Raw genomic sequence first — 22,023 nt, forward strand, 5'->3', positions numbered from 1 at the left:
AGAGCCCAGCCATTCTATACTTACCTCATGGTGACTATCAGGTGTGCTACAGTGTAAGTAATGATCAGCCTCTCAGGCAGAGCCCAGCCATTCTATACTAACCTCATGGTGACTATCAGGTGTGCTGCAGTGTAAGTAATGATCAGCCTCTCAGGCAGAGCCCGGCCATTCTATACTAACCTCATGGTGACTATCAGAAGGTGTGCTGCAGTGTAAGTAATGATCAGCCTCTCAGGCAGAGCCCAGCCATTCTATACTAACCTCATGGTGACTATCAGGTGTGCTGCAGTGTAAGTAATGATCAGCCTCTCAGGCAGAGCCCAGCCATTCTATACTAACCTCATGGTGACTATCAGGTGTGCTGCAGTGTAAGTAATGATCAGCCTCTCAGGCAGAGCCCAGCCATTCTATACTAACCTCATGGTGACTATCAGGTGTGCTGCAGTGTAAGTAATGATCAGCCTCTCAGGCAGAGCCCAGCCAATCTATACTAACCTCATGGTGACTATCAGGTGTGCTGCAGTGTAAGTAATGATCAGCCTCTCAGGCAGAGCCCAGCCATTCTATACTAACCTCATGGTGACTATCAGGTGTGCTGCAGTGTAAGTAATGATCAGCCTCTCAGGCAGAGCCCAGCCATTCTATACTAACCTCATGGTGACTATCAGGTGTGCTGCAGTGTAAGTAATGATTAGCCTCTCAGGCAGAGCCCGGCCATTCTATACTAACCTCATGGTGACTATCAGGTGTGCTGCAGTGTAAGTAATGATCAGCCTCTCAGGCAGAGCCCAGCCATTCTATACTAACCTCATGGTGACTATCAGGTGTGCTGCAGTGTAAGTAATGATCAGCCTCTCAGGCAGAGCCCAGCCATTCTATACTAACCTCATGGTGACTATCAGGTGTGCTGCAGTGTAAGTAATGATCAGCTCCTCAGGCAGAGCCCAGCCATTCTATACTTACCTCATGGTGACTATCAGGTGTGCTGCAGTGTAAGTAATGATCAGCTCCTCAGGCAGAGCCCAGCCATTCTATACTAACCTCATGGTGACTATCAGAAGGTGTGCTGCAGTGTAAGTAATGATCAGCCTCTCAGGCAGAGCCCAGCCATTCTATACTAACCTCATGGTGACTATCAGGTGTGCTGCAGTGTAAGTAATGATCAGCCTCTCAGGCAGAGCCCAGCCATTCTATACTAACCTCATGGTGACTATCAGAAGGTGTGCTGCAGTGTAAGTAATGATCAGCCTCTCAGGCAGAGCCCAGCCATTCTATACTAACCTCATGGTGACTATCAGGTGTGCTGCAGTGTAAGTAATGATCAGCCTCTCAGGCAGAGCCCGGCCATTCTATACTAACCTCATGGTGACTATCAGGTGTGCTGCAGTGTAAGTAATGATCAGCCTCTCAGGCAGAGCCCAGCCATTCTATACTAACCTCATGGTGACTATCAGGTGTGCTGCAGTGTAAGTAATGATCAGCTTCTCAGGCAGAGCCCAGCCATTCTATACTAACCTCATGGTGACTATCAGGTGTGCTGCAGTGTAAGTAATGATCAGCTTCTCAGGCAGAGCCCAGCCATTCTATACTAACCTCATGGTGACTATCAGAAGGTGTGCTGCAGTGTAAGTAATGATCAGCTTCTCAGGCAGAGCCCAGCCATTCTATACTAACCTCATGGGGACTATCAGGTGTGCTGCAGTGTAAGTAATGATCAGCCTCTCAGGCAGAGCCCAGCCACTCTATACTAACCTCATGGTGACTATCAGAAGGTGTGCTGCAGTGTAAGTAATGATCAGCCTCTCAGGCAGAGCCCAGCCATTCTATACTAACCTCATGGTGACTATCAGGTGTGCTGCAGTGTAAGTAATGATCAGCCTCTCAGGCAGAGCCCAGCCATTCTATACTAACCTCATGGTGACTATCAGGTGTGCTACAGTGTAAGTAATGATCAGCTTCTCAGGCAGAGCCCAGCCATTCTATACTAACCTCATGGTGACTATCAGGTGTGCTGCAGTGTAAGTAATGATCAGCCTCTCAGGCAGAGCCCAGCCATTCTATACTAACCTCATGGTGACTATCAGGTGTGCTGCAGTGTAAGTAATGATCAGCCTCTCAGGCAGAGCCCAGCCATTCTATACTAACCTCATGGTGACTATCAGAAGGTGTGCTGCAGTGTAAGTAATGATCAGCTTCTCAGGCAGAGCCCGGCCATTTTATACTAACCTCATGGTGACTATCAGAAGGTGTGCTGCAGTGTAAGTAATGATCAGTCTCTCAGGCAGAGCCCGGCCATTCTATACTAACCTCATGGTGACTATCAGGTGTGCTGCAGTGTAAGTAATGATCAGCTTCTCAGGCAGAGCCCGGCCATTCTATACTAACCTCATGGTGACTATCAGGTGTGCTGCAGTGTAAGTAATGATCAGCCTCTCAGGCAGAGCCCAGCCACTCTATACTAACCTCATGGTGACTATCAGGTGTGCTACAGTGTAAGTAATGATCAGCCTCTCAGGCAGAGCCCGGCCATTCTATACTAACCTCATGGTGACTATCAGGTGTGCTGCAGTGTAAGTAATGATCAGCTTCTCAGGCAGAGCCCAGCCATTCTATACTAACCTCATGGTGACTATCAGAAGGTGTGCTGCAGTGTAAGTAATGCTCAGCCTCTCAGGCAGAGCCCAGCCATTCTATACTAACCTCATGGTGACTATCAGGTGTGCTGCAGTGTAAGTAATGATCAGCCTCTCAGGCAGAGCCCAGCCATTCTATACTAACCTCATGGTGACTATCAGAAGGTGTGCTGCAGTGTAAGTAATGATCAGCTTCTCAGGCAGAGCCCAGCCATTCTATACTAACCTCATGGTGACTATCAGAAGGTGTGCTGCAGTGTAAGTAATGATCAGCTCCTCAGGCAGAGCCCAGCCATTCTATACTAACCTCATGGTGACTATCAGAAGGTGTGCTGCAGTGTAAGTAATGATCAGCCTCTCAGGCAGAGCCCAGCCATTCTATACTAACCTCATGGTGACTATCAGAAGGTGTGCTGCAGTGTAAGTAATGATCAGCTTCTCAGGCAGAGCCCAGCCATTCTATACTAACCTCATGGTGACTATCAGGTGTGCTGCAGTGTAAGTAATGATCAGCCTCTCAGGCAGAGCCCAGCCATTCTATACTAACCTCATGGTGACTATCAGGTGTGCTGCAGTGTAAGTAATGATCAGCTCCTCAGGCAGAGCCCAGCCATTCTATACTAACCTCATGGTGACTATCAGGTGTGCTGCAGTGTAAGTAATGCTCAGCCTCTCAGGCAGAGCCCAGCCATTCTATACTAACCTCATGGTGACTATCAGGTGTGCTGCAGTGTAAGTAATGATCAGCCTCTCAGGCAGAGCCCAGCCATTCTATACTAACCTCATGGTGACTATCAGAAGGTGTGCTGCAGTGTAAGTAATGATCAGCCTCTCAGGCAGAGCCCAGCCATTCTATACTAACCTCATGGTGACTATCAGGTGTGCTGCAGTGTAAGTAATGATCAGCTTCTCAGGCAGAGCCCAGCCATTCTATACTAACCTCATGGTGACTATCAGGTGTGCTGCAGTGTAAGTAATGATCAGCCTCTCAGGCAGAGCCCAGCCATTCTATACTAACCTCATGGTGACTATCAGAAGGTGTGCTGCAGTGTAAGTAATGATCAGCCTCTCAGGCAGAGCCCAGCCATTCTATACTAACCTCATGGTGACTATCAGAAGGTGTGCTGCAGTGTAAGTAATGATCAGCCTCTCAGGCAGAGCCCAGCCATTCTATACTAACCTCATGGTGACTATCAGGTGTGCTGCAGTGTAAGTAATGATCAGCCTCTCAGGCAGAGCCCAGCCATTCTATACTAACCTCATGGTGACTATCAGAAGGTGTGCTGCAGTGTAAGTAATGATCAGCCTCTCAGGCAGAGCCCAGCCATTCTATACTAACCTCATGGTGACTATCAGGTGTGCTGCAGTGTAAGTAATGATCAGCCTCTCAGGCAGAGCCCAGCCATTCTATACTAACCTCATGGGGACTATCAGAAGGTGTGCTGCAGTGTAAGTAATGATCAGCTTCTCAGGCAGAGCCCAGCCATTCTATACTAACCTCATGGTGACTATCAGAAGGTGTGCTGCAGTGTAAGTAATGATCAGCCTCTCAGGCAGAGCCCGGCCATTCTATACTAACCTCATGGTGACTATCAGGTGTGCTGCAGTGTAAGTAATGATCAGCTTCTCAGGCAGAGCCCGGCCATTCTATACTAACCTCATGGTGACTATCAGGTGTGCTGCAGTGTAAGTAATGATCAGCTCCTCAGGCAGAGCCCGGCCATTCTATACTAACCTCATGGTGACTATCAGGTGTGCTGCAGTGTAAGTAATGATCAGCTCCTCAGGCAGAGCCCGGCCATTCTATACTAACCTCATGGTGACTATCAGGTGTGCTGCAGTGTAAGTAATGATCAGCCTCTCAGGCAGAGCCCGGCCATTCTATACTAACCTCATGGTGACTATCAGGTGTGCTGCAGTGTAAGTAATGATCAGCCTCTCAGGCAGAGCCCAGCCATTCTATACTAACCTCATGGTGACTATCAGAAGGTGTGCTGCAGTGTAAGTAATGATCAGCCTCTCAGGCAGAGCCCAGCCATTCTATACTAACCTCATGGTGACTATCAGGTGTGCTGCAGTGTAAGTAATGATCAGCCTCTCAGGCAGAGCCCAGCCACTCTATACTAACCTCATGGTGACTATCAGAAGGTGTGCTGCAGTGTAAGTAATGATCAGCTTCTCAGGCAGAGCCCAGCCATTCTATACTAACCTCATGGTGACTATCAGGTGTGCTGCAGTGTAAGTAATGATCAGCCTCTCAGGCAGAGCCCAGCCATTCTATACTAACCTCATGGTGACTATCAGGTGTGCTGCAGTGTAAGTAATGATCAGCCTCTCAGGCAGAGCCCGGCCATTCTATACTAACCTCATGGTGACTATCAGGTGTGCTGCAGTGTAAGTAATGATCAGCCTCTCAGGCAGAGCCCAGCCATTCTATACTAACCTCATGGTGACTATCAGGTGTGCTGCAGTGTAAGTAATGATCAGCCTCTCAGGCAGAGCCCAGCCATTCTATACTAACCTCATGGTGACTATCAGGTGTGCTGCAGTGTAAGTAATGATCAGCCTCTCAGGCAGAGCCCAGCCATTCTATACTAACCTCATGGTGACTATCAGGTGTGCTGCGGTGTAAGTAATGATCAGCCTCTCAGGCAGAGCCCAGCCATTCTATACTAACCTCATGGTGACTATCAGGTGTGCTGCAGTGTAAGTAATGATCAGCCTCTCAGGCAGAGCCCGGCCATTCTATACTAACCTCATGGTGACTATCAGGTGTGCTGCAGTGTAAGTAATGATCAGCCTCTCAGGCAGAGCCCAGCCATTCTATACTAACCTCATGGTGACTATCAGAAGGTGTGCTGCAGTGTAAGTAATGATCAGCCTCTCAGGCAGAGCCCAGCCATTCTATACTAACCTCATGGTGACTATCAGGTGTGCTGCAGTGTAAGTAATGATCAGCCTCTCAGGCAGAGCCCAGACATTCTATACTAACCTCATGGTGACTATCAGGTGTGCTGCAGTGTAAGTAATGATCAGCTTCTCAGGCAGAGCCCGGCCATTCTATACTAACCTCATGGTGACTATCAGAAGGTGTGCTGCAGTGTAAGTAATGATCAGCCTCTCAGGCAGAGCCCAGCCATTCTATACTAACCTCATGGTGACTATCAGGTGTGCTGCAGTGTAAGTAATGATCAGCCTCTTAGGCAGAGCCCAGCCACTCTATACTAACCTCATGGTGACTATCAGGTGTGCTACAGTGTAAGTAATGATCAGCCTCTCAGGCAGAGCCCAGCCATTCTATACTAACCTCATGGGGACTATCAGGTGTGCTGCAGTGTAAGTAATGATCAGCCTCTCAGGCAGAGCCCAGCCATTCTATACTAACCTCATGGTGACCATCAGGTGTGCTGCAGTGTAAGTAATGATCAGCCTCTCAGGCAGAGCCCAGCCATTCTATACTAACCTCATGGTGACTATCAGGTGTGCTGCAGTGTAAGTAATGATCAGCTTCTCAGGCAGAGCCCAGCCATTCTATACTAACCTCATGGTGACTATCAGGTGTGCTACAGTGTAAGTAATGATCAGCCTCTCAGGCAGAGCCCAGCCATTCTATACTAACCTCATGGTGACTATCAGGTGTGCTGCAGTGTAAGAAATGATCAGCCTCTCAGGCAGAGCCCAGCCATTCTATACTAATCTCATAGTGACTATCAGAAGGTGTGCTGCAGTGTAAGTAATGATCAGCTTCTCAGGCAGAACCCAGCCATTCTATACTAACCTCATGGGGACTTTTTGGAGCATTTCAATCAAGTTTCTCTGGTTATCTTATCCCCAGGCATGCAGGTAGTTAACACTGCAGATCCTCACTGAGAAGTCATGCAGCGGCGACACGCATTGCATCATGCATTAGAGCACACGAGAAGGAGGCGGGCTTACCATCCATCTGCATTTTCTTTGGCTGCATAGAAGGGGAAGACATGGAGGCGTTGACTCTGAAGTTGGCAGGTAGTGTCTCCGCAGAGCCGGCGCTCATTCCTCGCACATCCTTTGGTCGGAATTTCTTTCGCCACGACGGGGCTCGTCTGAAGCCCTTATCGTCATCCTGAAGCAGAGACGATAGAACATATTATATATACAGTATGTGCGTGGTAGTATTATTATTATTCAATGGATCTATCTAGCGCCAACATATTACGCAGCGCTGTACAATAAATAGGATTACAGACAATGATAACTGGGGTGACAGAACAATACAGGTAACAGACCATAGATACAACAATACAGGTAATAGCAATAAGATACACAACACAATGCAGATAATAGTACAATGCCGGATCATCGCACTGGAGTGGTAATGGTAATAATACAAGTTCCATAATTCTGGGTAAAGTGCACACAGTCATGTATGATACACAAGGGGAGAAGGTCTTGCCAAAGGCTTACAGTCTAGAGGGAGGGGTGGTGACACGAAAGGAGGGGGTGCAGCAAGAAGTTCTTGGCAGAGAGGGTTAGGGCAGTGTTGAGGTGGGGTAGGCCTTCTTGAAGAAGTGAGTTTTGAGTGCTTTTTTGAAGGTGGGAGAAAGCCTGATGGTCAGTGGGAGAGAGTTCCACAGGATGGGGGCAGCTCTAGGTAAGACTGCAGAGAATGCAGTGTTACCGTTAGTGGACGTGGAGTCAGGTTTGTCACAGGTTAGTAATAAAGCAGACTTTAACTCTTGCACTGCACATGATGAAAAGTTTTTAATCCACATATAGTTATGGAAGAATTCCCTTATCTGTGTTTAATTAGTTCTGACCAGCAACTGTGAATAGACTGTAGGAGCTCTCTCCCTATACAGTAAAACTTGTGTCTTAACCCTTTCAGTGCACACCTAGTAAAACTTCAGTTTTTTGTTTTTTTTTCTCTATTTCCATGAATTGTCATAGAGATTTTTTTCCATAAAGGTTATCATGCTGTGGATAATCTATTAGAGCACAGAGGAAGTTCTGAGTTCCCCTGTTAAGGCCTGTTTTTTTTACATGTGACTTCCTGGTTGATACAAACTTACATCATCGAATCTTCTGTCAGTTCCTCTAATGAGAAGATTGTTGAATTCCCGCTCTAGCATAGCGCGTGCCTGGAACAGACAGAACATTAGTAAATTACCTCTGACGATTAACCCTGCCCCCACATCCGCTGCCCATGTGGTATGCTGCAGCACTGCCCACACGCCTGCTGCCATGCGGGCTCTGTTGCAGCCCCGCCCACACATCTGCTGCCCACCCGCCCCCACACCTGCTGCCCTGCGGGCTCCGCTGCAGCCCTGCCCACCTGTCCGCTGCCCTGCGGGCTCCGCTGCACTCCCGCCCACACATCTGCTGCAGCCCCGCCCACACATCTGCTGCCCACAGGCTACGCTGCACTCCCGCCCACACACCTGCTGCCCTGCAGGCTCCGCTGCAGCCCCGCCCACACATCCGCTGCCCTGCAGGCTCCCCTGCAGCCCCTCCCACTGTCTTGCAGGCTCCGCTGCACCCCCGCCCACCCATGCGCTGCAGCCCCGCCCCAGCCTTCTGAATACCTGTGTGTTCTGTGTGGGGATCTGTAGCAGCAAAGCCAGCGTGTTGTGATCAAACGTCTCGTCCAAGGCGATCAGCGCACCATGAACGCCGCTCTCCAGGAGATTGTTTGCATATTCTTTCAGTCCAATGGACAGTATCCAGTTGATGACCCGTTCATTGCTCCAAACAAGGACATCTGGAAGATTTATTTCAGGAGAAAATTACTAAAGCAACTGCAGAGGAAAACTAATGCATGAGAATAAAAAGCTACAAAACAAAACAAAAAAAAGGATTTTTATGTTCCAAGAAATCCCCTTTACAATTGTCCCCAGTTGATTTTGAGATATAGTTATTCGAATAAAAAAAAAAACATGTCCATGAAGTGCAACCAGAAAATATTGTAGGGACATTGAGGCTTATTTTCTGTCAATCCGATCGCTTGGGCGATTCTTAGCTATAAGTTGTACTGTTAGTGGGCACCTGTCGGTGAAGCCCACTACCCTCTGGTAAATTAAAGTTCTAAGAAATCATTGGCTAACAAAAAAAACAGATACTTACCTAAGAAGGCTTTGAGTCCTATAGAGCCTTCCGTCTCCTCTTCTGGTGCCCTTTAAATCGAGGCTTCGGGAAGTCTTCCGGAGCCCGAGTGATCCTGAAGACGGGCCGCTCCATACTGGGCACACGCTCGCACCCTCTTCCCGCACGTGTGCAGTATGGAGCCGCCTGTCTTCGGGAGGACTCAGCTCCTGAAGACTTCCTAAGCCCCTGCGGCGGGGTATTCAAACGGGGGATCCTGAGCTGTACTGAGGGCACCGGGAGAGGGGAGGCTGTATAGGACCCAGAGCCTTCCCTCTCATTAGGTGAGTGTCTGGATTTTTAGTTTTAAAGAGAATCTGTATGGTTAAAATCGCACAAAAGTAAACATACCAGTGCGTTAGGGGACATCTCCTATTACCCTCTGACACAATTTCGCCGCTCCTCGCCGCATTAAAAGTGGTTAAAAACAGTTTTTAAAAGTTTGTTTATAAACAAACAAAATGGCCACCAAAACAGGAAGTAGGTTGATGTACAGCATGTCCACACACAGAAAATACATCCATACACAAGCAGGCTGTATACAGCCTTCCTTTTGAATCTCAAGAGATCATTTGTGTGTTTCTTTCCCCCCTGAGGGGGGAGTTCATAGCAGAACCACAACACTGAAGAACTTGGCAGCCTTCCAGACACAGGCTGACAAGTCTGACAAGGGAAAGATACATTGATTTATTACAGAGACTCTGGTAGTACAAAGTGCTGCAGTAAGCCAGAACACATTAGAATAGCTTTTGGAACTTGTAGGATGATAAAAAAACAGGATGCAATTTTTGTTACGGAGTCTCTTTAAAGTGAATCTCCAGACTAAAAATCTACTCAGCAGCAGTAAAAACAGAGTAACCAAGCAGCTCAGGGTGACCCAAACTACTAGGAATGTATAGGGGGATGAAAGGGACCAAAAAGCCCTCCTACTAAAAAAGCAAAGCTTGGTGTAATTGCCTTCTTAAAACAGAAGGAAATTTGCAATAATTCAGTTATAAATGAACATTTGTGGTTACCCACAATGCACACCTACTAAATATGCAAATTATCCCTTTCCGCCCTTGTTAAGCCAAGCAAGCATCCAGAACCGCTGGTTTATAGCAAGCCTATAGCTTTAAGTTTTAAGTTTAAGTTTTAAAGCTATAGGCTTGCTATAAACCAGCGGTTCTGGATGCTTGCTTGGCTTAACAAGGGCGGAAAGGGATAATTTGCATATTTAGTAGGTGTGCATTGTGGGTAACCACAAATGTTCATTTATAACTGAATTATTGCAAATTTCCTTCTGTTTTAAGAAGGCAATTACACCAAGCTTTGCTTTTTTAGTAGGAAGGCTTTTTGGTTCCTTTTATCCCCCTATACATTCCTAGTAGTTTGGGTCACCCTAAGCTGCTTGGTTACTCTGTTGTACTCGACCAAGCCCTATTTCATACAGCCTTATCAATCCCTGCCATGTACTGATGAGGACCAAAAGTCCGAAACAGGCTGTCTACATGTGGGTTTGGTATGGCTGTGTAAAACTTAAAGCTATAGGCTTGCTATAAACCAGCGGTTCTGGATGCCAGCAGTAAAAATACTTGGTGTTTCTTTAACAGTTTCACAGCATCAGAACTTTGTTTTTCATACCCAAGCCTCATTTTTAGCTGCTTAAAAGCTAAGCTCCGCCCTATCAAAGAAAACTGCCCAGGCATTTTTCCTGATACTGTGCAAAGCCTGATGGGATTTCTGATGTTATTGTTCTCGTGGCCTAGCGCGCACAGCTGGGAGGGGTGATCAGGAGGAGCTGTGTCTCATGCTCCCAGTCACCTCCTTTCAACCAAAAAGATGGCTGCCCCCATGAAATCACAAACCTTTGCCTGTTCCTTTAACCACTTGAGGACCACAGTCTTTTCGCCCCTTAAGGACCAGAGCCTTTTTTTTCCATTCAGACCACTGCAGCTTTCACGGTTTATTGCTCGTCATACAACCTACCACCTAAATGAATTTTCCCTCATTTTCTTGTCACTAATAAAGCTTTCTTTTGGTGCTATTTGATTGCTGCTGTGATTTTTAGTTTTTATTTTATTCATCAAAAAAGACATGAATTTTATCAAAAAAATGATTTTTTTAACTTTCTGCGCTGAAATTTTTCAAATAAAGTAAAATTTCTATATACAGTTTTGTCCAAATTTATTCTGCTACATGACTTTGATAAAAAAAAATCCAATAAGTGTATATTTATTGGTTTGGGTAAAAGTTATAGCGTTTACAAACTATGGTGCCAAAAGTGAATTTTCCCATTTTCAAGCATCTCTGACTTTTCTGCGCACCTGTCAGGTTTCACGAGGGGCTAAAATTCCAGGATAATATAAATACCCTCCAAATGACCCCATTTTGGAAAGAAGACATCCCAAAGTATTCACTAAGAAGCATGGTGAGTTCATATAAGATTTTATTTTTTGTCACAAGTTAGCGGAAAATGACACTTTGAACAAAAATAAAACAAACAAAAAAAGTTTCCATTTCTGCTAAGTTGTGACAAAAAAAATGAAATCTGCCACGGACTCACTATGCTCCTCCCTGAATACCTTGAAGTGTCTACTTTCCAAAATGGGGTCATTTGTGGGGTGTGTTTACTGTCCTGGCATTTTGGGTGGTGCTAAATTGTAAGCACCCCTGTAAAGCCTAAAGGTGCTCGTTGGACTTTGGGCCCCTTAGCGCAGTTAGGCTGCAAAAAAGTTTCACACATGTGGTATTGCCGTACTCAGGAGAAGTAGTATAATGTGTTTTGGGGTGTATTTTTACACATACCCATGCTGGGTGGGAGAAATATCTCTGTTAATTAGATTTTTTTCACACTCAATTGTCCATTTACAGAGAGATTTCTCCCACCCAGCATGGGTATGTGTAAAAATACACCACAAAACACATTATACTACTTCTCCTGAGTACGGCAATACCACGTGACACATTTTTGCACCCTAACTGCGCTAAAGGGCCCAAAGTCCAATGAGTACCTTTAGGATTTCACAGGTCATTTTGGGGCATTTGGTTTCTAGACTACTCCTCACGGTTTTGGGCCCCTAAAATGCCAGGACAGTATAGGAACCCCACAAATGACCCCATTTTAGAAAGAAGACACCCCAAGGTATTCCGTTAGGTGTATGACGAGTTCATAGAAGATTTTATTTTTTTTTCACAAGTTAGCGGAAATAGATTTTTTACTGTTTTTTTTTTTTTTCACAAAGTGTCATTTTCCACTAGCTTGTGACAAAAAATAAAATCTTCTTTGAACTCGTCATACACCTAACAGAATACCTTGGGGTGTCTTCTTTCTAAAATGGGGTCACTTGTGGGGTTCCTGTACTGCCCTGGCATTTTAGGGGCCCTAAACCGTGAGGAATAGTCTAGAAACTAAATGCCTCAAAATGGCCTGTAAAATCCTAAAGGTACTCATAGGACGTTGGGCCCCTTAGCGCAGTTAGGCTACAAAAAAGTGCCCCACGTGGTACCGCCGTACTCAGGAGAAGTAGCATAATGTGTTTTGGGGTGTATTTTTACACATACCCATGCTGGGTGGGAGAAATATCTCTGTAAACGACAATTTTTGATTTTTTTTTTTTTACACACAATTGTCCATTTACAGAGAGATTTCTCCCACCCAGCATGGGTATGTGTAAAAACACAGCCCAAACCACAAATGCCAGGGCAGTATAGGAACCCCACAAGTGACCCCATTTTAGAAAGAAGACACCCCAAGGTACTCCGTTAGGAGTATGGTGAGTTCATAGAAGATTTTATTTTTTGGTTAAAGAGGAACTCCTGTACGGGCGGCGGATAAGAGCGCCAGGTGGGCGGAGCCAGTCGCCAACTGCAGATCACGTCACACGTGACGCGATCGCCGCATAACCACGCCCCCACCGCTGATGGGCGTATTGTGGTCGTTTGGGCCCAGCCCTTGCCGCCCCCCCATTACCAGGGTGGGTAAGAGATTATATTACCTATCTATTTTAATTAACATAACTAATGTAACTAATGACAGTATGTTTGTTTAGGCTGAAGTTCCTCTTTAACCAATGACTCTCTATTCTCAGTAATATAGCTGGCAAACTGATAGGCTACAATCTCATAGATGCCTTTAACAGCACTCGCGACCAGCAGTTACAGGAGGACAGATTGCTGAATGGAAACATATTCCCATTCACCAATTTAAGTGCCAGATTTATGAATAAGCTCTGCTGTAACAAAAAGCAGAGATTATTCAATGAAAAACTGAAAAAAGACAAACACTATTTTCACTTTTGTTAGAGTATAGAAAGCTGTGCACATCACTTATTTTCATCCACAAAAAAAACCCAACACATAAATAAAAACCCTATCAACCCCATTTCTGTCCCCACAGTTACTAGAATAAAAAAACTCGTTTAAAAAAAAGCAAAAGTGACAGAACACCTAAATTGTTACGTAAGGGACTTGCGGTATTTTTTCTTAAATATGTATGCCATGAGGTTATATTTTTGTTTTTTGCAAATAAGGGATTTTAATTTAAAAAAAAAATACAAAATGGAAAAAATGTACCTTTATTTCCAGGACAAATGGGTTTTAATTACAGTAGCACCAATTTAAAACTATAATGGCTGAAAACTGAAAAAAAAAATGTCTTAATCACTTTAAAATCCATATGAAATAAAATAATTCTTAAAGAGTAACTGTCAGGCTGCAAAAGCTAATTCAAACCTCTATTCTCCTGTGTTAAACAGTTTAGAAGGAAGCCAAAAAGGCAATACTGAAGTTAAAAATCTCTCTTACTTTTGATGTGTGCCGAACAGCAAGGCTGTTATTCCCAAGCTCTTTAAAGGACGAGAGGCCGCATACCATACTGCAAAGCATTCTGGGGCCCTCCCCTCGGCTGCTAGTGAGAAGTTAAAGGCTCATGTTACAGCAGCTTGTAAAGCAGCCCAGCTCACAGCACTGAAAAATCACAGGGCAGAGTATACTGCATGAGTCCGCTATTGTTCCTAGCCACATGGCTAATTAATATTCACTGCACAGTAGTGTTGTCCATTAGGATCTTTTTTGTGAGCGGAATCATCAGGAAGCAGGTAGGATATGACATCACAATTGGCTTCATAGGAGACAGACAAACATGGAACCTGCCATGAGCTGTCAGGAGCATCATTCTCTGAAAATACTATATAAAAATTCTGTGAAATCCAAACGTGGACAGTGAAATGCATATGTAATGTAAGTACAGCCAATATTTAGCTACTGATATATGTGTGTTTTTTTTCTCTGAGACCTTATACCTAACAACTTCTCTTTAACAAAAAGTACCACCCAAAGAAAGCCTTAATGATGGCAAAAAAAAGATATAGATCATTTTGGTGTGATAAGCAGTGATAAAGTTATTGGTGAATAAAAGGGAGGAGCGCTGAAGGGTGAAAATTGCTCTGGTCCATGAGGGAACTTCAACAGTAGTGGTGAAGTGATTCATATGTTTGAGTAATAAACGCACTCCGGGTACTCCTATCTGATCAATAAGTGATGCCGACAGTCCAGTATATTTGTTTATATTGTCGATCAATAACCACTCCATTGACGTTTACTTATACACTTTATTAATGCAGTTGTTGAATACCTTTAATCTCATTTTGGCTGTCTTCCCTTTTCCTCTCCAGCTCCTTCCTGTCGTAGTTCAGCCTCCGCAGACTCATTATACCGCACTGGAAGCTGTTCCTGATTGGAGAGAAGGATCATATGGAATATTATGTTCCCCGATCTCTCGATACACAGCGTAAGAGGACCTGTCACAGCGCACACTCACCTGTGAAAACTGTCTACCATTTTTAGCTGTCCGCGGAGGTCTTTCTTTGTCAGGTGATCCAGCATCCGAGCATCAACAAGGCACTCCATAAAATAACTGCGGTACTGAGGCAGACCCAAACTGGGCAGCCACTCGTTGCCAATCCACTCATGGTTCATGTCACCGTAGGCTAAGGTCTAGGATGAAAGCAGAGTAGTCTGTGTAAGACCTTGTACAAAAACACACGCGTATCTGACATAATCCTACCCAGAATCCAGTGCTGCTCTCACAGAGTACTGACTAACATAAAATGTACTACAGACCAACCCAGAGGAATGGACACATGCCAGTTTACTGTTAGCCTAAACAACTGCTAATAAACTGTATCTGAGGTGAGAGGTATGTGGAGGCTGCCATATTTATTTCTTTTTAAAGAATACCAGTTGTCCGGCTGTCCTGTTAATTTTCTGTCATCAGTAGTGTGTGAGTCATGATGCTGAAGCCAGCATGTGGCTAATCTAGTCAGACTTGAGTCAGAGGACCTGATCTGGATGCCTGCTGCTGTAAATTCCGGTTACGTTGCCCAGTGCAAGGCAATGTTACAGTTACTAGTGTAGGGGGAGCACGGGCTGTTAACCCTCAGCACTGCATGCATTACTGAGGTAATGTGTGTTACCATAGCAACATGCACAGCGCTAAGGCCTAATGGCGGGTTCTCCCCCTGCGCTAGTATAGGTAAAACTGCTGTGGGCTCCTTGCCCTCTGCAACTTTATCAGAGTTTACTCCATCAGGCCTTAGAGACATAGGTTCAGGTGGGACAGCCAGGGAACTGGCATTGTTTAAAAGAAAATAAATATGGCAGCCTCCATATTCTTCTCACCTTGCGTTCCCTTTAAGGTTTTTGCTTTTTACATAGGCCCTGTTCACATCTAAAAAGGCAGAATGGGAGTGCTTTCGTTTAGCGCAAGTGATTTTACCACAACTAGCGCGGTAAGAATTACTTGACACTTCTGCGATTCCAGAGCGATGGCGGTCAGTGATTAATAAGCACTGTACCGCGATTGCTGAAGAATCACCCAGAAAATGCAGCAAGTAACACGTTTGCGACTGCCGCCGATCGCGGGCGTTTTGCACTGCCATAGAATAACAAAGCACTAGCGCTTTAGCGAGAATCGCCCGCTAATCACTTAGGTGTGAATAGGCCCTTAAGATGGACTTTATTGTGCCAAATATCTGTGTGGGGGGAGAGAGTGGAGGCAGAGAAATTTATTCTTATTTGCTCACTGATTTCTGCTCTAGCGCCTGGTACACACCATGCAAGTTCCTGTCAGATCGACGGGTGAAAACGATATCTTTCCTACAGGTCCAATCAGGTTTCCAATCGATTTTCCAATCACTTCTGTACAAAACCAAGCAGAACATTGATCTGATACCAGATTGGCCTTGTCTGAAATTATCGATTCGAACCCGTCGATCTGAGGATAAATTGCATGGTGTGTACCAGGCATAGGAGTACATGTGCATGTGATCATTTGTCCTGAAACCGGCAATGATATCAGTCTGCTTCAGTTAAGTGCAAATATGCAATCAAAAGACATCAAGGCAGTCTTATAGTGATCATTGTTATTGTGTGTTTAATGCTTTATGGTGGCCATACACGGTACAATAAAAACGTTCGATTTTCCCATTTATTCGATCTAAATGATCGAATTGAATGAAAGTTAAAAATATTTTTTTTTTCAATCAAGAAATTCGAACGATTATCCCATTTTTTCGGGAAAATCGGACATGCTGGAAAAATCTTTATATTCGATCTAATGGAATAATCGAACTAAATTATCTAATTGAAAAATTGTACCCTGTATGGCCACCTTTAGAGAGATTTTTTTTAATCTTGATAATACCACTTTAAAAAGGGTAATAATACGAGTTTAATGCATCAGGGTCTTAATCTCCTATTGAAAGTCTGTTACTGCCCTGGCTGCCAAACTGATCCTCTGTTCTAAAAACTTTTACAAACTCTTTCCTGCAGCCGTCACTGAGATCAGCGGATCTGACTCTAGTCTGCCTGCAGTGGCGGCTTTGCTCATTGCAAGTGTGTAGCAAATTATTAATGCTAAAGGGTCAGCATGATATGCAGGCAACTTCCACTTTTAAAAGATGTCAGCTTCCATATTCCTTACACTAAATATTTCCTTCAAGACAGTCACCAAATACAGTTGTTTGCAAAAGTATTCGGCCCCCTTGAAGTTTTCCACATTTTGTCACATTACTGCCACAAACCTGCATCAATTTTATTAGAATTCCATGTGAAAGACCAACACAAAGTGGTGTACACATGAGAAGTGGAACGAAAATCAATAACTGCAAAGTGGGGTGTGCGTAATTATTCAGCCCCCTTTGGTCTGAGTGCAGTCAGTTGCTCATAGACATTGCCTGCTGAGTGCTAATGACTACATAGAGTGCACCTGTGTGTAATCTAATGTTAGTACAAATACAGCTTCTCTGTGACGACCTCAGAGGATGTCTAAGAGAATATTGGGAGCAACAACACTGTGAAGTCCTAAGAACACACCAGACAGGTCAGGGATGCTCTGGGGGTGCTTCTCTTCAGCAGGGACAGGGACGCTGGTCAGAGTTGATGGGAAGATGGATGGAGCCAAATACAGGGCAATCTTGGAAGAAAACCTCTTGGAGACTGCAAAAGACTTGAGACTGGGGCGGAGGTTCACCTTCCAGCAGGACAATGACCCTAAACATAAAGCCAGGGCAACAATGGAATGGTTTAAAGCAAAACATATCTATGTGTTAGAATGGCCCAGTCAAAGTCCAGATCTAAATCCAATCGAGAATCTGTGGCAAGATCTGAAAACTGCTGTTCACAAACGCTGTCCATCTAATCTGACTGAGCTGGAGCTGTTTTGCAAAGAAGAATGGGCAAGGATTTCAGTCTCTAGATGTGCAAAGCTGGTAGAGACATACCCTAAAAGACTGGCAGCTGTAATTGCAGCAAAAGGTGGTTCTACAAAGTATTGACTCAGGGGGACGAATAATTACGCACACCCCACTTTGCAGTTATTTTTTTTTAATGTTTGGAATCATGTATGATTTTCGTTCCACTTCTCACGTGTTCACCACTTTGTGTTGGTCTTTTACGTGGAATTCCAACAAAATTGATTCATGTTTGTGGCAGTAATATGACAAAATATGGAAAACGTCAAGGGGGCCGAATACTTTTGCAAACCACTGTATACTGGGTCTAAAATGAACACCCTGCATGCTTGATAGCATGATGTATGCATCATCGCAGAGGTACTTTTTGTTATAATACTAAAAATCCTTACTTTCATTTTCCCAGGGCTGAGATCACATGATTTCATTTTCCCAGGGTCCTGAGGTCACATGATTATACAGATGTCAGACGCTTCCTGTAGGCATCATTATGTGACCACGGCCCAGTGTAAAATGAAAATAAGGCTTTTTAGCATCAAAACAAACATTACAATGGCAGTGCTGTATAATTACACTGCAGGGAGTGCAAATCATTCAGTTTAGACAGTTTAGCTCTGTTTTAAGATGTGAGAGGTCAGAACACAAGTGTATAAAAGTCACAGTTCCTTTCTAAACGTCTTTAGTTCACTTCGGATTTAACTTTCTTCCAGCAGGAGAATGTGAGGCAGATCTTCACAGCTTCATAACTTCAACCAATACTTTTTTAGTTATTTTTTGTAATTTGTACTGCTACCCAAGTGTTTAGTCGCTCCCCTCACTTCCTGTGATGGTATCAGTGACAGGAAGTGCAGAAGATTGTTCTCCAAATCTGAGAAAACTACTCCCTACTTTTCCACTAGAGAGATCCCCATTGCTTCCTGTTGGTGACAGTAAACAGGAAATACACCCAATGTGCACACAAAACAGCATCAGTACTTTATCAGAGCGTGGAAGAAGCTCTAGCCCTTAAGAGGTTTAACCTGCTACATGTGTTATCCATATGGATTGTCAAGGAGCTGCTAATAACTGCAGGTAGATGTCATGAACCTGGAAACCGAACACAACACCAAGAATATCAGTGATGCGCGTTCAGTGAGGAAGTGACATCACACCGTGTGCATTCAGTGAGGAAGTGACGTCACACCATGTGCCTCAGTGAGGAAGTGACGTCACACCATGTGCCTCAGTGAGGAAGGGACGTCACACCATGTGCCTCAGTGAGGAAGGGACGTCACACCATGTGCCTCAGTGAGGAAGGGACGTCACACCATGTGCCTCAGTGAGGAAGGGACGTCACACCATGTGCCTCAGTGAGGAAGGGACGTCACACCATGTGCCTCAGTGAGGAAGGGACGTCACACCATGTGCCTCAGTGAGGAAGGGACGTCACACCATGTGCCTCAGTGAGGAAGGGACGTCACACCATGTGCCTCAGTGAGGAAGGGACGTCACACCATGTGCCTCAGTGAGGAAGTGACGTCACACCATGCCTCAGTGAGGAAGTGACATCACACCATGAGCCTCAGTGAGGAAGTGATGTCACACCATGTGCCTCAGTGAGGAAGTGACGTCACACCATGTGCCTCAGTGAGGAAGTGACGTCACACCATGTGCCTCAGGGAGGAAGTGACGTCACACCACGTGCCTCAGGGAGGAAATGACATCACACCACGTGCCTCAGTGAGGAAGTGACATCACACCACGTGCCTCAGTGAGGAAGTGACATCACACCATGTGCATTCAGTGAGGAAGTGACATCACACCATGTGCATTCAGTGAGGAAGTGACATCACACCATGTGCATTCAGTGAGGAAGTGACATCACACCATGTGCCTCAGTGAGGAAGTGACATCACACCATGTGCATTCAGTGAGGAAGTGACATCACACCATGTGCATTAAGTGAGGAAGTGACAGCACAACGTATGGCTCAGGGAGGAAGAGACATCACACCATGTGCCTCAGAGAGGAAGTGACATCACACCATGTGCGGACATGTGATAACGCCAGAGTAGCAGTTATGGGACCATGTGACGGTTTGTGTACTTAACTACGGCTGAAAGGGAAAAGGTGTATTAGTGAAAATGCTCAAACCTGAGCCCAGCTTCCCTCCTCATCTTCCTGGTGTTAGGTGGGTTAGGAAAGCAAAAGAACACAGAACATTAGTCAGAAGGATTAATGGGAAATCACTGCATGCATCCCCCTTCCCTCGCCCATCACCAGTGCACATGCAGTGTGGAAACACATAGAAACCTCAGGAACCTCCCAGATCCATTATTCTATTATTATCATTATTGTGGTTATCATCATCAATTTATAGAAGTCTTCTTTTGCGGAGGAGTAAGATACAACTCGAAAATAGTCATTGTAAAGTGATGCTTTCAATAATTTTGCTATTTGAATAAAAGTTATTTTCCAGCGATTGAATGGATTTAACAGAGCGACGGTGTAATACTCAGTTTGCAAAGCAAGCTTGGCTTTATTACTAGAAAGCCCAGCATTTCCTGCATGCCTGAAGGCACCCTCTGTGTAACAACATTTGCTCATTAAAAAGAAAGTGGTTCCTGGTTTCTAGTCGTCTCTCTGATTAAGCTCTTTAGTGCCGGGCAAAGATTACAACAGAACTTTAATCAGCACTAAAGAAGACAAGCAAAAACTTCAAACCAAAAAAAGAAGAAAGCCCAAAGCTGGCCATACACTGGTCGCTATCCGGCCGATTCAATCATTTCATCAAAACTGCTAGGAATCGATGCCCCAACATGCTGACCTGATCCACCTATATTCGGCCCAAATCAGTGGAATCAGTTGATCGTACAGGATGGACGATCTCGTGGGTCAGGTACAGGGGCAGATCGATGACCGGTAGTTTTGCACTGCATTGATCATTGCAACTCTGCCATTCGATTTTCAATAGATTTCAGCATTAAATCTGAGTTCAGTTTGGTGATCTGAGAAGTATCTATCTTTTGGCCACATCTACTAGTGTATGGCCAGATTTAAAGTGATTCCAAGGCAAATCTCAGGTCAAAAAGTAGATGCTTACCTTACAAGGCGTAAGCCCCCTGTAGAAGCTTCCTGTGTCCTCCTCACTTCTGCCGCTGCTCACAGAGACCCTCTGAAAGATCCGGGCTATGCACCACGCTGCACCAGCATGGCCGCTCTGGCTTACCGCGCAGGCAAAGCCCGAGTCCCTCAGACGCAGTACAGCCGCGCTTGTGTATGAACAGGAATGCAGCCCGGATCCTCAACCCCACAAGCTCTTGTCTTATTTCTTTTGGGGGTCTGTGAGCGGCAACAGTGCTCCAGAGGACGGCGTGGGAAATCTCTGCAGGATCCAGAGCTTCTCTTCTAAGGTAAGTATCCGGGGTTTGACCAGAGTTTGGTGCACTTTAAATCTACAAAACTAGGAGCTTCTACAAGAACAAAAAATATCTACAAAGAAAGGGAGGAAAAGGTACCTTCACGGCACACTACAAGATGCGCGCTACACGCTAACACAGCACGCTACAAGCTAGGAACACGGCACTCTACACACTAGGAACACGCTAGGGACTGACCGTTTGTGGAGAGGCTGTGAGAGTTTCCATCTCTTCGTGAGTGACCCAGACATTCCCCGTGGACTATTTACAAGCACATCCAGTGAGAGGGAATCAGCAGCAGAGAGGGAAGGTGCACAGAAGATAAGCAGCAGGTATATGGTGAGGCAGAAAAGAGCACATTCCAAGTGTTAAAGGTAAATACGGTCAAAAATGGACGCCAAGAGTTCTGTTACCTGCACTAGCCAGAAATACAATGTTATGGCGAACACTGGCTTAGCCCATCTCAGAAGCAGTGCCAAGCCCGGGGGAACCGGTGGCAACAGGCACCTTCAGCTATGGCAGGTAACAGCTATCCTGACAGGTTCTCTTAAATAAAACAGGAAGTACACAGAAGAAAATTGCAGGTAGTGCGGAACCCCCCTTCCAAGTATGCAGTGTGACATGCAACCTGTTCTGGAATTCATTTCTTGTAAAACTACACAGATAAAATGCAACAAATGTACAGTTCTTTAATAGGACTCATAAAATGTACTGTTTATTATAATGCAGGAGGAAACAAAATTGAATGTAAAACAAACAATCTCTTCCTATAACAAGAAACACTACTGGTTAAAGGGTCACAAAGAGATAAACACATACATGTACAATCCCAAGCTTACATAGAACTGGGAGGGGTTCCTCTTTTCTTTTCTCACTGTAAGGGCTAGGAATTTGTGGCTGTAAACCACTTTCTCAGCAGTTGGACTTCAGTCGGGATTTAAAGTGAACCACCAAAGACGAAGCACCCTCATGTATTTTACCATATATATCAGTGGGAACATTAGAGAAAAAACCTACCCTGCTGTCTGTTTAATTTTTAACTATTCAGCCTGCTTCTAATCAGCCCTGATAAAATCCCTGACTGAGCATTCAGTCTGGCTTTGCTATAATGACTCAGCTATGATGATTCCTGAGCAGAGGCAC

General features: G+C 45.0%; 1 protein-coding gene across 9 annotated transcripts in view; it reads right to left on the minus strand.

Moving 5' to 3' along the window:
* PPFIA1 (PTPRF interacting protein alpha 1) overlaps positions 1-22,023 on the minus strand; it is a 266,952-nt gene that overhangs the window by 21,254 nt on the left and 223,675 nt on the right. For 4 of the 9 annotated variants that reach the window (XM_068260407.1, XM_068260409.1, XM_068260408.1 and 1 more), the window contains 7 exons: positions 21,079-21,141; positions 19,616-19,642; positions 14,551-14,726; positions 14,365-14,462; positions 8,195-8,370; positions 7,682-7,750; positions 6,570-6,735 (listed from right to left, as the gene is read on the minus strand). In XM_068260407.1, the coding sequence (XP_068116508.1) occupies positions 6,570-6,735; positions 7,682-7,750; positions 8,195-8,370; positions 14,365-14,462; positions 14,551-14,726; positions 19,616-19,642; positions 21,079-21,141 (775 nt within the window). The remainder of the gene's footprint in view (positions 1-6,569; positions 6,736-7,681; positions 7,751-8,194; positions 8,371-14,364; positions 14,463-14,550; positions 14,727-19,615; positions 19,643-21,078; positions 21,142-22,023) is intronic. The other 5 variants (XM_068260411.1, XM_068260412.1, XM_068260410.1 and 2 more) reach the window with 2 other exon arrangements.

The sequence above is a fragment of the Hyperolius riggenbachi genome, chromosome 11 (assembly GCF_040937935.1).
Source record: "Hyperolius riggenbachi isolate aHypRig1 chromosome 11, aHypRig1.pri, whole genome shotgun sequence".
Taxonomy (NCBI): domain Eukaryota; kingdom Metazoa; phylum Chordata; class Amphibia; order Anura; family Hyperoliidae; genus Hyperolius; species Hyperolius riggenbachi.